Here is a 21,050-nt window from a genome sequence, read left to right on the forward strand (position 1 = left end):
AATAGAGGAGGCACAGGATGGAAAGGTCAGTATGGAGAATGGGAAGAGGATTTAAAATGGTAAGCAACCAGGTGATCCAGGAGCCCTTGGCGGACTGAGTACAAGTGTTCAGCAAAATGTTTGCCGAGTCAAAGTCGATGTACAGGAGGCCACATAGGGAATAAAGAATTTCTGATGCGGTAGATGAGGTTAGAGGAGATGCACTTGAACCTCTATCTCACCTGCTGGGATCCCTGGATGGAGCAGAGGGAGAAGGTATGGGGACAGGACTGGAATGGAAAGCTTCATCTTGGGAGCAGCTGCAGCAGAGATGAAGAAATTGAGAGTAGGGGATAACAAGAGGCAGGGTGGGAGAAAGTGGAGTCCAGATATCTGTGGGAGTCAGTAGGTTTGTAATAGATGCCATTTGATTGTCTAACCCTGAGATGGAGATCAAGAAAGGGGAGAGAGAGGTATCAGAGATAGTCCGAGTGAATTTGAGGGCAGGATAGAAGTTAATGATAAAGTTAATGTAATCAACGAGTTCTGCATGAGGGCAGGAGGCAGCCCTGATGCAGTCATCGATGGACCAGGGAAAGTGTTGCAGGATGGTGCCAGTGTACTTTTGGAACAAGGACTCGATGTAACCAATAAAAAGGTAGGCATAGCTGGAGTTCGTGCGAGTGTCCATGGCTACACCTTTAACTTGGAGATAGTGAAGGGAGTCAAAAGATAAGTTGTTGAGGGTGAGGACAAGGTCCACCAGGCGGAGGAGAGTGTCAGTAGAGGGAAATTAATTGGGTTTCTGTTCAAGGAAAAACTGGATGGCCTTGAAACCCTGGTGCAGAGAACGGTGGCGTAAAGGAACTGGACATCCTCTGTAAAAATGAGGCAACGAGGGCCTAGAAATTGAAAGTTATTTGAAGAGTTGAAGGCCATGTGTGGTGTCTCAGAAGTAGGTCAGGGAGGACTGGACAAAGGGGTGTAGGATGGAATCAGGGTACATGGAGATGCGTTCTGTGGGACAGTAGGCAGAAACAATGGATCTGTCAGGGCCGTCCTGTTTGTGGATTTTGGAGAGGAAATGGAAGCTGGCAATGCGAGACTGGGAAACGATAAAGATGGAAGCTATGGAGGGGAGATCGCCAGAGGTGAAAAGATCGGTAATGGTCTGGGAGATGATGGCCTGGTGTTTGGCTGCGGGGTCATGGTCAATGGGTAGGATTGAGATGTCCGAGAGCTGGCACTTGGTCTCAAGCCTAGATGCCCTGCCTGCCAGATTACAACGGCACCTCCCTTTTCAGTGAGTTTAATAATGATGCTGTATGAGCGGAGGGCTGTAGGTTCATAAAGGGTGAGGTTGGAATGGGTGAGGGGAGTAGAAAAGTCAAGTCGGTTGGTGTTACGTCAGTATTTGAAAATAAAATGGTCCAAAAAGGGTGGACGGCCAGCGGGGGGAGTCCAGGAGGAGGAATGTTGGAGACAGGAGAAGGGGTCATCACAAGGGCAGCAGGGACTCCTTACCAGAAAAAAAAGGCCCAGAGGCAGATGTGAGAGATGAGTTCAACATCATGGCAGGCTCTGAACTCGTGGGTGTCGGGCTACAAAGGTAAGGCCTCTGCTGGTGACTGACCACTCTGCATCAGAAAGAGACAAGTCAGGGGGGGAGGTTATAGACGTATTATAGAGGTATATAAAATCATGACTGGAATAGATCGGGTAGATGCACGGAGTCTCTTGCCCAGAGCAGGTGAGTGGAAGACCAGAAGACATGGGTTGAAGGTGAAGGGAAAAAGATTTAATAGGAATCTGACGGGTAACCTTTTCACACAAAGGGTGGTGGGTGTATGGAACAAGCTGCCAGAGGAGGTAGTTGCGGCAGGGACTATCCCAACATTTAAGAAACAATTAGACAGGTACATGGATAGGACAGGTTTATCATATCATATCATATCATATCATATACATACAGCCGGAAACAGGCCTTTTCGGCCCTCCAAGTCCGTGCCGCCCAGTGATCCCCGTACATTAACACTATCCTACACCCACTAGGGACAATTTTTACATTTACCCAGCCAATTAACCTACATACCTGTATGTCTTTGGAGTGTGGGAGGAAACCGAAGATCTCGGAGTAAACCCACGCAGGTCACGGGGAGAACGTACAAACTCCTTACAGTGCAGCACCCGTAGTCAGGATCGAACCTGAGTCTCCGGCGCTGCATTCGCTGTAAAGCAGCAACTCTACCGCTGCGCTACCGTGCCGCCTGGAGGGATATGGACCAAGCACAAGACAATTGGGACTAGTGTAGCTGGGACATGTTGGCTGGTGTGGGCATGTTGGGTCGAAGGGCATGTTTCCACACTGTAAGACTATGAGTTGGGGGGGTAGACGGTGAAAACCCAACAGGATAAGGGCTGGGGGTGGGGTAGAAGGATCTGCAGTTTTGTTCTTCTGCTGTTACACAGCTGTAACCATTGTGGTTCTCTTCCTACTAACAAGATCTTTAGAAAGAGAGTGGAATGTGGAATGCGAAACAGCTGGCAGAAGATTACAACTTCACCGAGTAAAATAAATCATAAAACTGCTGAAATTCTATGTTTAAAAATTGCGATAGGCCTGGCCAATGATTTTTAAACCGGTCTTTTTTTTAAATAAGGGAACGCTGGCAATCTTAGCTGTTTGCTGACAGACATTTCACAGGGGGTGTGAGTTGATACTTTGTGGGTTTAAAAAAATATATGTTTGAAGCAATAAACCTCGGGCGGTGGAATAATAAACTCCCTGGAATAGAAAACGAAATTTGCCGTGCATATTTAATGCGAGGATCCTGTTGCAGTGGTCCACACCGCCTGAACTGTTCTCCAGACAGCACCTCCCCGAACTGTTATACTGTACACTGGGAGCCGTGGAAGTAACTTTTTTTTTTCCCAATAAAAGGAGAACTATTTCCGGCAAAATACGCATGCCTCTGTGAACACTGATGTCAACACGGGCACAGCACAGGGATGAGTGGAGGACCAGGTGAGTGAGGGAGTGGGGGGGAGGTTGTCCGTGCTAACACACAGTGCTGGTATCGGCCTCTCCAGTCTAGACCACCCCCCTCTTACCCCCCCAGCTCCTGGGGACCCCGGCGGCCCCTCGCCCCAAACTTGCCCCAACTTTGCGGCGATGGCCAAGAGCCGCTCTCCAGATACCAAAGCCAGAACCAGGACCAAGTTCGCCGAGGTAGGTGCTGCCAGCCTTTAGGATTGTGTGGCTCTCGGGGAGATCGGGTGCTCGCGGTTCTTTTCGCCTTGAGCTCTGCAGAATGTTCCACGTTTCTAATATTTAACGTGCATGATATGCGGTGTGTCGGGAGGCGGCAGCTATTTTCACCGCGATTTTATTTTGTTTTAGAAAAAAATCAAACCTTCAACTTCGAAAATTATCAATGCAGGAAGACGAGATTCCCTTCTGAATCACCACTGTCTGTCTCACCCTCTGTCTGTTGCTGCCCTACTCTGGCGCATTTCATATATATATATATATATATTGTTTTTGTTGCTTGATCCTTTAAGTCGCGACGAGTCATGAATGTTTCATGCGATGCCCTCTCTGTGCGGTGAACGTTACTCATATCCTGCGCCTAAGAGGACACGCGTGAACAGTTTCCATCACTGGGCATCCAATAGAAAGAATGACGTGGTTTTTTTGGGTTTTTTTGCAATGGAAAGCTTGCAAGCTACCAAGGAAAATAGAGAATTGCTGTTGGAAAATGTTCGGGAGGCTCTTTGGACTTGATTGCATTTCCAGAGTTGAGTGCCCAGTTTGCAGACAATACCGCGGGGAGGGAATTTACATTGCTACTTACTCGCGAACCATCCCTGCATTTCACTGCGGCAAAAACACCGAATTCTTAAGCAGTGTAATCACTCAGTCTCCCAAAACCACTAAATAAACGAGAATCGACTTACTGTATAAATCTTTGAAGTCTGTTAGGAATAAAATAGAAACTGAATCAGACTATTCAGCCCATTTCATTAAATTATCTGCTCCAACAAAAACTTTAGATTCAATTTCTATCCTATTTATCTTTCACAAAATCTTTTCAATTCTCAAGGATTAAGTATTTGTCCACTTTATGTTGGGGACTCCTACTGCCACTGTTATGAATGCATTGTCATTAGATATGGTTATCTTCCTTTAACTTTTCAAGAATCTGTCATCCTTTTGAATATTTCTATCAGATCTTTTATTGATATTCAACAGAAAGGACTCGTGTCCTTCCATCTTGATGTTTGAGATATTGGTGAATATTCAAGCTAAATGTCACAATATTCCTTTCTTCCCAACACCTTATCTTTCTCTCCTTATTCAATCCTTTCTCACCTCGAAACGGCTCCTCAAAATCTACTTCCATTATTTTGAATTTCATAGAAGATTTTGTAAATCTATTGCAAATGAAACCATTGCCAGCATAAAGGCTACCTGATCTAATCCCACTTTTTAGCACTGGACTTCAGTCAGGGCTTTTCAGTTAAATATCCTGCACTAAGCCTTGGGGCTGTACAGCATGGAACCAGGCCCTTCGGCCAAACGAGTCCACATTTTAAATGTGACGAGTCAACCATCTCCATATCTCTCCTGTAATCCTTTCACCAATTATTTTCAATCTATGCCCCTGGCTTTAAGCCCTCAACTAAGTGAAAAAAGTTCTTCATATTTACTCTTTGTAGGTACATCTTAACTTTGAATACCTCAACTGAGTCTTTCCCACCCTCAGCCCTCCATGCCAGAAATCTCCTCAATTCCAAAAAGAACAGATCCAGCCTGTACAATTTTTCCTCATAGCTCATTTTTTCCGGTGTTGGATATTCCCGTACATCTCATCTGCACCCTTTAGGTTTAGGTTTGGGTTTATCATTGTCACATGTACTGAGGTACAATGAAAAACTTTGTTTTGCATGCTATCCAATCAAATCAGATAACACTCTACATAAATACTATCAAGCCTAACTCAAGTACAATATGTAGAGCGAAGGGGAAAATACAGAGTGCGGAATCTGTATACTAAAACTCTCGTTTGTTTGTTTGTTTGTTCCTGAACTATAGCCAAAACGGTACACGATAACACAACAATTTTAGGCCCACCTTACTCACCGTCGTCCACTTTGGTGCTAATGGAAGAAGTTTCATTGAAATCGGTGTTATATTTTTAAAGTTATTCACATTTTAAAGTTTAAATCTATCAGCTAGGGAGGGAGGGGGTGGAGGGAGGGAGGGAGGGGGTGGAGGGAGGGGGAAAGGAGGATGGAGGGAGGATATGGGGGTTGAGGAGGATGGAGTGGTGAGGGAGGGGAGGGGAAGGAGGAGGGGAAGGGGGAGGAGGGGAGGGGGAAGAGGAGAGGGGAGGGGGGAGGAGAGGGTGCTGCACCAATGCAGGAGAGGTTTGGGCCCAATGGGTCCACTTGGCCTAGTATAGTTCTAAGCATTGCAGCGTTACAGCTCCAGAGACTAAGTCCAATGCTCACAATGAGGTAGAGGTGAGGTGGACAGTACCCGAGCTTATTGAAGGACCGTTCAGAGCCTGACAAGAGGGAAAGAAGCTGTTTCTGAGTCTGCTGGTGCAGCTTTCAAGCTTCTGCGTCTTCCGCCTGACAGATGCAGGGAGAAGGAGGAATGGGAAAGGTTCCTGATTATATTGACTGCTTTCCCGAGGCAGCGTGAAGAATAGATGGAGTCGATGATTGGGGAGTCTGGACTGTGTGATGGATTGGGCTGTATCCACACTTCTCTGCAATTTCTTGCAATCTTGGACACAATTGTTTTCAAACCCCACAGTTTCAGCTGCAATCATACATTTCTTGTAACACAGTGACCAGAATTGGACTCGGTACTCGAGCTCTGGCCTAACGAGGTCCTTCACTTGCATTTCTCCGGCTACATACAAGTAGGATTCCCACCAGCTGATCCAATGAAAATTATTCCACAAACACGCAGGCAAGGGTAGGAGATAATTTATTATAGTTCTAAAGATTAAATCATGGTTTTTAATTTTGAGGTCCTACAACTTGGAAACAGTTATATTCAAGTGCAAAACATCTTGCATACTAGAATCTGACTGCCAATATTGGTTCATAATTTTGAGATTAAATATCAAGAATGAAAGACAAGCTACTCTAAATAGTTTAATTCACTGATCAATTGTATTCATACTTTTCCAACAAACACTCGACTAAATTGATTTGTATGAGTTGTGATGCTTCAATTGCTTGGGTGAAGTGACACTGAAAAACACGTGAGATCTATTATTCAAAGATTACTGCAACAAGAAGTATTTTTGAACTATCAGTTTAAGGTATTTTATAGATGTGGAATGAGATCAGTTATTACCTGGTGCTGAGCTCCTAATCTCAACTATTAGTTGAAGAGAGCTCAGGATCGAAGTTAAATGGTTTTCCCATGGAAGAAAGAGACACCCCTTAACATCTTCAATGAGCGACAGATTAAGTGACAAAATTATATGAGTCCTGGGAGCCTGTGAACTAGCACCTAGGGAAATGCTTCTGCCCCATAATCACAATAACTGTTGCTATATTCACCCAGTGCTTTCTGATAGCAAATGTTGAGTGGTGTTGCAAATCAAGGTTATGGAGACTGAGGTTTTTCTTTGCAATTATTCCCACAGTATGTTGGTTCCTTTACTGTAGAGGATCAAGATCTTGAAGGAATGACATGGCGAATCCATCAACAGCTTCATTTTTTGAAGGTAATTATCGAAACAAGCTGTGCCGGAATGAATTTCTGGACTTCCACGTTATAGATAAGATCCAGAGCAATCTGTGTGGCACTGTGGGACTATGCTGAATAAATTAAACCATGACAGTAGGACAAGCTTTCAACTAGCAAAATAAAATAATTAATACTGGTGTCAGGAAGTTCTTCACATAGGGAACAATCAACATATATACCCCATATACAACGGTGGAGAAAAAAACGCCTGAAGTTGTTACAGGATGGGGGGATGGGGAAGAGATAGATTCTTTATGGATGAATGAGATTGAATGGGTTAAATTGTCTTAAATGTGGGAAGTCATGGATGAATAATACAGCCGGACCAGGAGTATGAGCGGAGAACAAGGAAACATGAATCTGGAAATTGGAAAATAAAAATAGCTACAGAAATTTGCTGACATTAAAATCGATTCAGTTGAGAAATGTATTGCTGAGACCAAACTTGACAACATCTGGAGCTGCCAGGACAATTTGTGCCACGTGAGCAAACTGTGGCTTCTACAACATGGGCTTGGAGTATCAGTCACCCTTTGTTACCAGGCTGAGGGAAATTAAAGAAACTGCCAAAGAGCAAACATTTTGAAACAGAATAAGATTTAGAAAGTGAAGGCATAAAAGAAGCTGCACACAGCATTTTCAAAGTTTTTGGGGTGAGGAGAATAATATGGCTACCGTGTAATAAAAATATAAAAGGTAATTTACCTTTACTTAAAAGCCTCAGTGATGGACATCAGATGAATGCTCAGAACTTGGCATCTAATACTAATTAATGTAACTTCTAATTAAAGAAAATTTTAACTCGAGTAGATGAAACTACTGAACTGATAATAATCTTATCCTATCTTTAAATTGTAATAGTTATCATCTATAAAATAAGATGAGTCTTGAGTTCTCTTTCCACATTTTCTTCTGCTACTGTTGCAGTAGAATTGATTTAGAAAAGCTCATCTTAACATGTTCCATACTAGGACATCCGAGATGTCCTCATTCTTTAGGGAATGGGGGTTCCCCTCTCCCATCATAGATGAGGCCCTCACTCGTGTCTCCTCAGTCCCCCGCAGCTCTGCCCTTGCTCCCCCTCCCCCTAGACGCAACAGAGACAGAGTCCCCCAAGTCCTTACCATCCACCCCATCAACCGTCACATACAACACATAATCCTCCAAAATTTCCGCCACCTCCAATGGGATGCCACCACTAGCCACATTTTCCCATCTCCACCCCTTTCCGCCTTCCGCAGAGACCGTTCCCTCCGCAACTCCCTGGTTAACATTCCTTCCCACCTAAACCACCCCCTCCCCAGGTACCTTCCCCTGCAGCCGCAGAACATGCAACACTTGTCACTATATCTCCTCCCTCGACTCTGTCCAGGGACCCTGACAGTCCTTTCAGGTTAGGCTTCCCTGTTCATTCCTGGCCTGTGCCACATTTAGACTATCACCATAGCAACACTGAAGACAAATACATATATTTTGTAATTTCTGGATATCTTCTGATTTCATTGTGCCCAATTTTTCCAGTAAAGTAATTCCAGGTGCATAGATTCTTTGCAAAATTGTGCCTCTATGTTCATATGGGATTAATAGTTACAACCTATTGCTCCTCTTCTGTTTTCAAAAGAAACTGTGACTGTATTTTATTGCAGAATTTGAAATGGTTTCACTCGTTGTTCACATGTGTCGTTTCTGATCTATATTTTAATTTTCTTATAGAATTTTCCTCGGAAAATGGCAGTAATATTGAAATTCTCATCACAAGGAATAAAGATGTTTAATGAAAATAAAGAGGTATAGTGTACAAAATCATTCATGTTACAGACTTTGCTAGTTATTTGTTCTGCCCAAGACTTGAAGGCTTCAAGTTAAAATAACCCCTGAGAGTTGAAGGTAATGGAACATTATGTTCCATCAAGAGTAGCTAGAATTTGCTTCATCAATGGCATTATAATAACTTTGCAATTTTTTTGTCTTTTCTTTCCTCTTCTTAGGCCTATTTAAGATCATTTTCTCAATTATCGTCCTCTCTTGAGGCTAGTAACTCATTCTGTCCTATTGTTTACATAAGTTATAAATCAAGAGATTTCTCTGGAAAGGCTGGAAACTATCATGCAATCCTGAACATCAGCATTTATCAAGAGATTAGCACTAAAAGTGTGAGTGCATCCCAACCAAAAGCCCGTTCTACCATGGCCAGTCCTACTTGACCAGTTATTTATGAGAGTGCATACTTATGGCTTCTGGAATTACATGTCTTCTTGACCTATTATTCCTGGGTGAAACTGTTAAGTAAAAATCAGTTTATGGAGGTTTATTTCTTATTCTTTGAAGAAAGACTGCATCTAAGGCTGCACCTTGTGCTGATGTTTTCCTTTCTTCAGCTGCATTGCATTTTCACTGCATTGTGATTTGTTCCAAATTCCACGCCTCCAATCTTTTGCATGGTTAATATTTTCTGCGAACCACTTCTGCCTTCCTTCCCCACCCAATTGTTGGTCACTCGATTACCTTTTAGCCCAGATAGTTGCCAATAGTGTTAACGGCTTCTCCACACAGGAATCATTGCCCACTATACCTGAAACTGCTATTCTGTAAATCATGACCAATAAACCCTTGATTAATTGACTATTTAGGTGAACTCACTGTTGCCCATGGATGGACAAATAACTGTTTTCTTTATTACCACACTCAAACTATTGGACATGCTCAATATTTACAGCGTGATCACAAAAATTAACAACAGGAGCCGGCCACCAATCCCCCATTCATGCTCCATCATTCAGTCAATTGTGGATTACATATTAGGAGCAGCACAGTGGCGCAGTGGTAGAGCTGCTGCCTTACAGCGCCAGAGACCCAGGTTCAATCCTGAATTCAGGTGCTGTCTGTATGGAGTTTTCACGTTCTTCCTGTGACCGTGTAGGTTTTCTCTGCTCGTTTCCTTCCTTCGTTGGTTAATTGGCTTCTGTAAAATTGTCTCTATGATGTGTAGGATGGAACTCGTGTACGTAAAACTATATGTGCAGAAGCAGATCACGTGCGGAAGGTTTTACAAACCGAATCGTTTAAATTTTAAATGATTCGCTTCATATGGAGGAAGGTTCAGTTGATTGGCAAGGACTCGGTGGAACGAAGGGCCTGTTTCCATGCTGAATCGCTAAAATCTTTTTAAAAACTTGTATGAAGGGGAAAATGGTTAAAGGATAGAAAACAATAAGTAAGACCGACAGACTGATACAGCTGGAGCAGTAACAGCCAATTTAGCTTTTCTCAAACATTTTCACATCCTGTTCCCATAACCTGTCATTCCTGTACTTATTAAAAATCCACCTGTCTTAGCTTTGAGTATATTCACGGATTCAGTCTCAACATCTTTCTAAGCTCACATCACTTTGAGAGAAAAAAAAATCAACATTCTCCCAACAGTTAGCCTGTCCAATCCCTAAGAATTCTTTATATTCCAATAGGATCACCTCACATTTTTCACAACTACAAGCTCAATCTATTTAACCTTTTCCTGTAAGACCATCCATTTCCAAGCTCACTCCAGTACATTTTCTGTGAACTTCCTCCAACGATAATTTATCTTCCCTTAAATAAGGGGATCAGAACTGTACAGGGTATTCTAGATTTGGACTCGTTAGTGTCTTGTACAGATGTAGCAAGACTTTGTACTCCAACCTCTTTGAAATAAAAGGCAGCATTCCACGGTTCTTCCTGCTGCACCTGAATGCTAATTTCCTGTGTTTTAACTATGAGGGCTCCCAAAATTCCTTTGTGCCTCAGCTTTCTGCAATGTCTCCCTATTTATGTAATAATCTGTTTTATCATTCCTCCCTTAAAGTGGACGTTTACATTTTCCCACAAGTTTATCATTCTTCCTTTGAAGAGAACGTTTATATTATACCCCACTTTTTGTCCACTCACTTAACCTTTCAATATCTCTCTGTGAATGGTTTGCATCTCCTCACAACCTGCCTTTGCTTCTACTTTTGTTACATCTGCAAATTTGGTTACAGTATGTGGAATTCCTTCCGCTGCGTCATTAACACACATTGCAAGTAGCAGCCTCCCATCACTGAATCCGGCAGCACCCCCTCCCCAGGTACTTTCCCCTGCAACCACAGGAAATATGACACGATACAATACGATATAATTTTATTTATCCCAGGAGGGAAATTGATCTGCCAACAGTCATAAAAACACAAAATACATGAAACATGAAATTAAAGTGACGAGAGTAAAGGATTGGGAATGTGCAAAGATCGGAGAGGGGGGAGGGTGGGGAGTCCGTCTCAGTCTACCCCATGACAGAAGGGGGAGGAGTTGTACAGTTTGATGCAACACCTGTCCCTATACCTCCCCCGTCGACTCTGTCCAAGGACCCCAACAGTCTTTTCAGGTGAGGCAGAGGTCCACTTGCACCTCCTCCAACCTCATCTGCTGTATCCGCTGTTCCAGTTGTGGACTCCTATATATCGGCGAGACCAAGCGCAGGCTCGGCGATCATTTTGCTGAACACCTCTGCTCAGTCTGCCTAAACATACCTGATCTCCCGGTCGCTAAACACTTTAACTCTCCCTCCCATTCCTAAACTGTCCTTTCTGTCCTGGGCCTCCTCCATTGTCAGAGTGAGGCCCTGTGCAAATTGGAGGAACAACACCTCATATTTCGCTTGGGCAGCTTCCATCCCAGCGGTATGAATATTGACTTCTCTAACTTCAAGTAACCTTTGCCTTCCCTCTGTCTCCACTCCTCCCCTCCTTCCCAGTTCTCTGACTGGTCTGACTGTCCTTGTTTACATTTTTATCTCTGTTCACTTTGTTGTTACCTTCTCCTAGCTAACAATGATCTATTCTACATTTTCCTTGATCTCCATCCCCTTTGTCTTGTTTTCACACTTACATTTCCTATTCTCTGTATCTCCCGCTCCCCGATTCAGTCTGAAGAAGGGCCCCAACCCTAAACGTCACCCATTCCCTCTATCCAGAGATGCTGCCTGTCCCACTGAGTTACTCCAGCATTTTGTGTCTTTATCTTCGGTTTAAACCAGCATCTGCAGTTCCTTCCTACAGCACCCTGTTGGGTACAAATTACCAGTCTGAACATGACCCTCTCATCCTTAATCACCACTTCCTCGGGTTAGCCAAGCTTCTATCCATGCCTCTAACACCATGAGTTCAGACTTGCAAAATAAACTATTCCACAGCATTCTGCCAAAAGTGACATGCAACTGAATTTCTAGATAATACTAGACATCACATTTCAGATCCATTTTGCGTTTGTTCTTGCCTTACTTTGTTTGGTCTCCAAAATCCCTAGGCACACATTAGTTATTTTTAATTACATTCAAAATAACTATCAACACAGTTAAATCTTTACTATCAAAACCTGCTGCGCTCCCTTTTTTTCAATCAATTCTGCCTTCACCAAGTAAGTGAAAATCAAAACATGCTGGAAATCTAAAATAAAACCATAAAATGCTGGAAACGCTCAGCAGGCCAGGCAACGGGAAGTGAAACAGAGCCGATGTTTCAGGTTAAAGACCTTTGTCAGAACTGGGAAGAGACAAGGCAGCTTGTTACACTGCAGGAGGGTGGGGGAGGGGGGTGTCTCTGATACGGTAAAACCAGGGTGACCATGGAGATAAGCACTAAAGAAAGGTATCTGGTCAGTGAGTGAAAGGAAGCAGTTAGAGAGTGAGAAGCCTCCAATTTTCAGTTTGCATTCCGTACCTCCTCTCTCTTCCTTGGTATGCACTAATTTCTCCCACTATCACCACAGCAACCACCCATTCCCTGTCCCCTGCCATCTATATGCCTCTCTCTGGCTTTACATTTCACCCGCATTCTCTCCTTATCTGACAACCTTTGTCTCCTTTTTATTTCTAGCCTTTTCCACCCATCTGCCAATTAAAACTTCCCTCACCTGTATCCATCTATCACCTGTGTAGGAAGGAACTGCAGATGCTGGTTTTAACTGAAAATAGACACAAAAAGCTGGAGTAACTTAGCAGGCCAGGCAGCATCTCAGGAGAAGTCTCTATCTTTGCCTCTATCAATATTTTTGTATCTATCTCGCACTTATCACCTGCCAGACCCAGCCCCTATCTCTTTTCCAGCTTTCTCCACCAACTACAATCAGTCTGAAATAGGGTCTCGACCTGACATGCCATTCCACTGATGCTGCTTGACCCGCTGAGTTACTCCAGCACTTTATGTTTTGCTAGAGAGTGAGAACAAGGACAAAACGATGTAGGCAAAAGAATATGGGAATTGTGAAATGGAGGACAGGTAGCCATGCCTGCCAGGACAGGGTGGGCATGTACTCCCTGAGGGAATGAAGGGGATGAAAAAAACAACACACAAGATGAGCCAATATCACAGATGGACAGCTGATACTGAATGTTGTAGAATTCAATATCAAGTCCAGAAGGCTGCAGCATGGCCAGACGGAAGATAAGATGCTGTTCCTCAAGTTTGCCTTGGGCCTGATTGTAAACGAGCAGGAGGTCACAGACTGATAGATCAGAGTGGCAGTGAGATAGAAATTAAAGTGGCAGGCAGTGGGAAGCTCAAGGCTGCCTTCACCAACCTCGGATAGCATTGTCCCCAGTCTCTTGAATTTAGATTTGCCCTGTTATTGCCCTGCTCTTTGTTCTTCAGCTTTTCAACTCTGGGTTTCCATCATTCTAATCTTTCACATCATCAGTTGTTTTTGTTTAGATTTATTATTGTCACCTGTGCCAAGGTTTGTTAGCATGCTATCCAATCAAATCTGACAATACTAGACAATGATGTACCTTTAGAAAAGAGATGAGGAGGAATTTCTTTAGTCAGAGGGTGGCAGGCCAAGTCATCAGGTATTTTAAAAACGGAGTTTGTCAGATTTTCATTAGTACGGGTGTCAAAGGTTATGGAGTGAAGGCGTTAGAATGGAGTTGAGAAGGAAAGATAGATCAGCCATGATTGAAAGCGGAATAGACTCGATGTGCTGAATGGTCTAATTCTGCTCCTATGACTTATAAATACAATCAAGCCAAACTCAAGTACAAAAAGGTAAAGCACAGGGAAAGATACAAAGTTCAGAATATAGTTCTCAGCATTCTGTAGAGCACCAATTCCAGAGACAAAATCCAGAGTCCACAATGGGGAAGAGGTGAATTGGACAGTGCCCTAGCTTGTGAAAGAACCGTTCAGATGTCTCCATGCAACTTGGCCCTGCTACTTACTTCTCCCTTTCCTGCTGTCACTCTACTTACTGCCTTTAAAAGTCTCTTCAACAATATCTTTATATTCAATCTTTAAATCAATTCCATTAATTATTTTAAAAATGTTCAAAGCCCATATTTCCTACAAATATCTCAGAATATTTACTCCATAAATAATGACATCTATTCTGTATCTTCAATATAGTATTCTTTTCGCAAGTCTCAAAGTAAAATATTTGTGTATATGAGCATTTTGATAAGACGGTGTCATTCAGTATTGACATAAACAAACCAGCCCTGGTTTCTGTGCAGCCAACGATAATGACCTTGATCACTGAACGACTTGGAATTCAGCACCCCATGTTATCCAGACTGCACTGAATAGGCAAATAATTTGTCAAGGTTAGAAAACCTGAGTGAATTTCTGCTTTGGGATTGGAATAGTACAAACTAATTAACTATTGAACCCAAATTAACTTTTTGTGTTGACAGTTACAAGTGAATTCTGAATGGTATATTGATAGTCTCCGGGTCTCAAACCACAGGAATGTAATTATATCGACACCCAGCCAATTAATGGCACTTTGTTTTGTCCAATAACATTTTAATGGCTGGATTATTTTTCTGGAACTATACGGTACTGCTTTTGAGGCACAAATGATGGGTGGGGCAGAAGCTGAAACAGGAAACCATGGTGTTGACTCACTACATCACACAGCTTCTTATTGCTTCACCATCACTACCACATTTTGGACCCTTTTATCCCTTTTTTGCGGTTCTATTGAAGGTATTTAGAAAACAGCTATAATTAAAAATTGTGTTTTAAAGTAAAGTATATTCACAACAAAAAGTTTAATAAAAGGCACCAATGAAAGGAGACTAAATGAGTTAAGCGTTGTTGTAGATTTGCTCAAGGAGTATACATGGGCAGATTGTTAGCATGTCTTGGTTCTCAGTAAAGACCCTGTCTCCAATTGCATGTTGTTCTAGTTCAGGACATGACAGAGACACAATCTTTGGCCTTTTGTGGTGAGTCAAGTTCCTAAGCAGGCATTTATTAAACAAGAAATAATGCAATTGGGTAGTGATAAAACAAAAAAAAACAGTGAGTCAGGCAGCATCTGTGGAGGCAAAACATGTAAGTCGATATTTTGGGTTGGAATCCTGCATTAAGACTGAGAGGGAAGAGGCCAGTATATAACAGTACTGGGGGAAAGAGGTGGGTTAGAGGCTGGTAGGTGATATGTGGAATCAGACGGAGAGGAGACGATGGGCAGATGGAGCTAGGTGGAGGGAAACAAGTATGGGAGAGGTGAACAAAGGCAGAAGAAGAAAACTGGGTGGAGCTGAGCGGCATGAAAGCGGTGTGACTTATCTGAAATTGGAAAATTCGACGTTCATATCTTCAGGTTGTAAGCTACCCAAGCAATATTAGATGTTGATCTTTGAATTTGCATTTAGGCCCCTCAGTGGCATTGGAAAAGATCTAGGATGGACTGACTGATGTGGAAGTGGTCATACCTCCTCCCACTTTATCTCGAATAAGGTCGCAATCCTCTTTTCTCAAATTTTCTGTCTCGTCCGCATCTGCTCTCAAGATGAGGCCTTCTACTCTGGGGTTTCTGAAATGTCCTCCTTCTTTCTTCCCCTCTACCACAGTTGATGGAACCCTCACGTGCATTCCCTTCATGTCTGCGCTCACCTACACTCCCCTGCCCAGACAGGACTGCAATAGAGGTCCTTTGGTCGTTACCTTTCACCCCACCAGATTCCAACACCGCATCCTCTGCCCCTTGTGCCAGCTCCAACATGATCTACTACCTGTCACAATGTCCTCCCTTCCCCACCTTTCAGAAATCTCATGATGTAACATAAATGTTAATGCTGTTTGAACTGTTAATCTGACCATAATAATTATTTTTTGTCTTTTGCCATTAAATAAGAAAGCACAATAATTTATAGATAGTGTCAGCTTACCACATTTTTTAGCCAATATCTAAAATTATTGAGAGAAAAAAGCATGGATATTTCTGCCATGTCTCTAGGTTATTCTATTGTACAGTAATATTAAATACACTAATATTCAAGTATTTACAGGAGTGAATAATACCTCACCCAAAGGATATGTGAGGCATATTATTAATCCCATAAAATGCTCGTGGTTTATACTGCATGTTGTTTGCATTTAGCTTTGCTACGACTAGTAGGAGATCATTTAAAATCATGTATATAATTAGAAGAATTGTATTAAGCGAGAATTATGAGCTGCAAGCTTAATTAACCATGTGGAATTGTGCTGTTGCAGCAATAACAAAGACTTCACTACAATAAGGAGCAGAAATGGGGTTTCTAAATAATCCTGGATACGAGATATTTAATAAAGATAAAGAGAGGAGGGGGATTGGAAATATTAAGTAAGGATTGAGAGGTGATGTCCTGATAAAATCAAGGACAGAATCTGCCCATTTAAAGTTAAGAAACAGTAGCAGTACAATTAGATCATGGAACAGTGCAGCACAGAAACAGGCCTTTTGGCCCGCAATGTCTCTGCTTAACATGATGCCAAGTTGATCTACCTGCACGTGATCTACATCCCTCCATTCTCTACATTTCCATGTGCCTGTTTAAAAACCTCTGAAACGCCATTATGGCATCACCTGGCAGCATGCTCCAGACACTCGCCACTCCCTGTAAAAGAAACATGCCCCACACATTTCCTTTCAACTTTATCACTTTGGCTTTACAGCTATGCCCTCTGGACTTTGACTGTACCACCCTGGGAAGAAGGTTCTGACTTTGTACTCTCTCAATATCATTGTTTTATATTCTTCTATCAGGAAATTATATCACTTAGACTAATCTATAAGCTGCCAAATAGTGGGATGAATTTGAAAGGACCAATTTGCAGGGGAATTTTAGAAATGTGCAAAAGTGATAGAGTCATGATAAGGGACTTGAACAATCCAGAGTGGGGTAGCAATAATATAAAGTACATTAACAAAGAAGAGTTTCTGAAGTATATTCAGGAGAACCTTCTAGCTCAGTTAAGTTCTGTCCCAGTAAATGGCATATTTACAGGACTTGGGTCTAGGCAATGAACTGGGCTATGTGGACCACATATCTCAGAAATAGCTATCACAATGAGAAAAGGTTTGGAATTGTGATGGTAAAAAAAGATATAGACCTTTCCAACGTAAACAATAAATGAATTGGAGAAGAGCCTGTTTCAAAGGGATGAGAACAGATGTAACTTTGATAAATTGGAATCATAGCTTGGGAAGGCAAACCTGAAATGTACAATGAGATGCCTAGCATGGAGATGATTCAGCTCCTCACTGGGACCATTACCACGAGGGAGAAGGGCAGGGAATTAAAACCAGAGGTCCCTGGATAAATAAAAAGATGGAGAAGTAAAAAGAGCAATTGATGGATGGAGATTTAAGAGACTGCAGATGCTGGAATCTTGAGCAAAAATCAAACTACCGGGGGAACTCAAAGGCCTGAGCTGCTGAGTTAATCCACCTTTCTGTTTCTGAGCAAATGTCAGAAGCTGAGTTGTTAACACAAAGGGTAATAGACTGATTGCTGATTCTTCAGAATAAAAGATAAAACAAAAAACGAGAAAGTTCTGGAAAGGGTTGTAGCAAACTTAAAAGGAAGTCCAGAAATATACTATAGATGTACAAATAGGAAAAAGATTATAACTGTGTGGATCAGGGACCTAAGTAAGTAGAGGGCATGGCTGAGCACCTTACATCAGGTGTGTGCCAAGGCAGAAGGTTAAATAGATGTAAGGGCCTTTCAATCGACGAGGGTGTAAGATTAAGGTGCTTGTGGTGCACCTTTTAAAACACTTCAGCTACTGCTGCAGCACGGCGTTCGCTTCTGTGTCACTCATCTTAGGTAGATGTGAAGAGCTTGAGAAAGAGCGCAGAAAAGATTTGCAGAAATTAATCAGAAATGAAAAAGCTTTAGATAAATTGGAGAAGGTGGGGTCGATATACTGAGAATACAGGAGTTTGTGAGCAAATCTGATGGAGGAGTTTTGGGGAGTTTTGACAGAAATGTTGCTCCCATTGGCAAAACAGCTCATGGAATGAAGGTTATTTGTAAAAGAACCAAATGTGATATGAGGAAAAGCCTTTTTTACCTGTGAATGGTCAAGGTCCAAAATGCAATGCCGGTTAAGTATCTGAAAGAAAATAATTTGATTGACTGTGGGGAAAGGATGGGGAAGTGGGACTATTTGGAATTGGTATGGACACTGAATGGCTTCCATCTGGGCTGTAACAATGTTGTGCTTCTGTGAAAATGTAATCCACAAACTAAAGGGAACATAATTGATTTTACAGCAATTTATTGCATCGATCAAGCCTTCTGCCACAGCTGACTATATTCTGCTGCTACAAAGATTTCACATTCATTGCCCAGGCAGGCTTGTTGACACTGATGGCAATCTCACCAGCAGCTTGTTCAAAGCACACCAATGAGATTTACCACATGCAGTTCGTGGTGTCAATGGGGCTTACTTTGGGTAAAATGAAATCATATCCCATCACACTTAAGGCAGCTTCTAAGGAGAATCTTGCTCACTGTGTATCCGTGTAAAGTATCTGGAAAGAAGAGAGAAGTATAAACAAAATGGGGAGTTAACTGTGTGGTAGCGGAGAGGTGTGGAGTGAGGAAGGTGGGAAATGATTGGTACAGTGCTTTGAAGAATCGTTCTTTATTTTTTGATATCCATGTTTGAATCCCAATAAGCTTACATAAACTATTTCACTCGAACTTTAATTAGTCTCTCACTAGGTGGTCACAAAAATGACAGGTGTGTGAAATGGAAAAGTCACATTTGTGCAATTAACATCTTTCCAAGGTTCAGAAACCTTGTCAAGGCAATACAGCAGATGCTTTATTACCAGGACTTTGTGATACATTGCTAGTGGCATTTATCATTGACACGTTCTCAAAGCAATGGAATATTTTATCTAGTCGTGACATTTCTTCCCTCCAATCAATATCATAAATGTACAGCATATTGTTGCTGAGTAAAATGCAGCAGGTAATATATTAACGATCAATATGGATGATATGAAATTTTAGAGCACTGAGAAGGATAAAAGAAGCATTTCTTTAATGCCTTTTATATTTCTTTTAGAATGTTCCAAACCACTTTACAGCCACTGAAGTGTATTTTAAGTGTGGCCACAGTCAAATCATCAGTCAAATGATTTTCTAAAAAATCATGAGATTAAAAACAAATCCAGTCAGTATTATTTGCAGTTTTGATCACATTGTTGAATAATATTTTATGGTTTTACAGTGGGGGAAGTCCTGCTTCACCACCAAGAATTCAAATTGGCTTTGGGCCAGAAATTCTACTTGGTTTAGTTTAGAGATACAGCGTGGAAATAGGTCTTTCGGCCCTCTGAGTCCATGCCGACCAGCGATCATCCAAACAATAGTTCTATCCTACACACTAGGGACAATTTTTACCGAAGCTGATTAACTTACAAACGTCTTTGGGATGTGGAAGGAAATCAGTGCACCTGGAGAAAACTCATGTGGTCACAGGGAAAATGTACAAACTTCGTACAGACAGTCAGGATCGAACCCGTGTCTCTGGCTCTGTCAGGCAACAACTCTTTTGCTGAATTACTGTGCCGCCCATGTTGACTTGCAGTAAGGGTTAATTTATTTTCACAAATATGGGCTTTGTTTGACCACTGGCAGTTGCCAGGTTTATATCTGCTGCTGTTGTCATCAATGTATTCCTTGGCCACCTCTGGCTGACTTGAGGCAGGGCGTTTTCCCTGTCATTGGGAGTTTGTTTGACGTTGGATTCATGAGAGATGGGAGATGCTGAATTTGGAGCAAAAAGTGAGCTGCTGGAGGAACTCAGCAGGTCAGGCAGCATTGGTGGAGGGAAATGGACAGTCAACCTTTTGGGTCAGGACCCTTCATCTGGACTGAAGGAGTAGGCAGAAGATAGCCAATGTTAAGAGGTGAGAAGGCAGGCAAGAGCTGGCAAGTGATAGATGGATCGAGGTGAGGAGGGGTTGATTAGCAAGTGGAGTCAGGTGGGGAAGGGCAGGCTTCATAGTGTTCATGTGTCTTGCCTGACCTGCTGAGTTCCTCCAGCACTTTGCATCCTTTTGTGCACACATTTAGTTGTGCAGCTGCTAACAATTGCTGTACTGTGTTTTGACTAGGTACTGTTGATGGCTCATGCCCTGAAAAGAATCCTGTACACGTCGTGTCAACCCTTGAACTGCCAGTTTGCATTTGTCACACGCAACCCCTGCAGACCACCAACTGAGCTCTTCTGCCATCTGTTCGTCACTGCACAACCAAATGAGGTGGGTAGCAAATATTAAAAAGTTGCAGAGAGTTAGGTGATAAAAATCGATAATTTGTCCAAATAGATAGAGCCACCTGGCTCTTTTGAAACAACACACGCATCAACTTTGGTATTTATAACATCCTACTCTTTTTACCTTAGACATAGCTTTTTTGCTACTGGTCAGAGAATGACAGAATCATCTCCTCCCCCATAACCATACATTGTATCAATATAGTTTTCTCATCTAAGGTCATGCAGCTGTTGGTGGGGAGGGTGAGTTATGGCATTTCTCATTGTAAATTAGTCTCATCTTCATAAGGACAATTTCCATTATGTTGTATGACACTAACATTATACACAATGGCTGGACTCAAATGGCAGCTAATAATTGGGGATCCAGAGAACACTGTGGGTGATGACAACCACCACGATCTGTAACCACACAACCTGGCATCCTCACTCTGACTGAACCTGGTGCAATTAAAATGCAGAAGGACGTGCGTATGTAGAACAGCACCAACCATTTTCCAATCTAGCGATGCCATGGCACAGGACCACACATTCAACACCTCATATACACCAGGCAATAGACAGAATTAGAAACTAAGAACAGCACATGCTGGTTTATACCAAAGATCTATCCCTTTTCTCCGGAGATGCTGCCTGACCCACGCAGAGTTTCTCCAACACTTTGTGTCTATCTTAGGCATGAGACAGAATGGTCCAACAATGCATTGAAAGTCATGTCA

The 21,050-nt window shown here is 42.4% G+C and overlaps 1 protein-coding gene across 2 annotated transcripts in view; it reads left to right on the forward strand.

Annotated features, from left to right (window-relative positions):
* Positions 1 to 2,406: 2,406 nt before the first annotated feature.
* Positions 2,407 to 21,050, forward strand: part of sh2d5 (SH2 domain containing 5) — a 32,099-nt gene continuing 13,455 nt past the window's right edge. The window contains exons 1-4 of one of the 2 annotated variants that reach the window (XM_078425435.1): positions 2,407 to 3,208; positions 6,651 to 6,731; positions 8,468 to 8,542; positions 20,171 to 20,317. In XM_078425435.1, the coding sequence (XP_078281561.1) occupies positions 3,152 to 3,208; positions 6,651 to 6,731; positions 8,468 to 8,542; positions 20,171 to 20,317 (360 nt within the window). In that variant the 5' untranslated portion in view covers positions 2,407 to 3,151. The remainder of the gene's footprint in view (positions 3,209 to 6,650; positions 6,732 to 8,467; positions 8,543 to 20,170; positions 20,318 to 21,050) is intronic. The other variant, XM_078425436.1, reaches the window with a different exon arrangement.

This window comes from Rhinoraja longicauda, chromosome 30 (assembly GCF_053455715.1).
Source record: "Rhinoraja longicauda isolate Sanriku21f chromosome 30, sRhiLon1.1, whole genome shotgun sequence".
In the NCBI taxonomy this organism is placed as follows: Eukaryota; Metazoa; Chordata; class Chondrichthyes; order Rajiformes; family Arhynchobatidae; genus Rhinoraja; species Rhinoraja longicauda.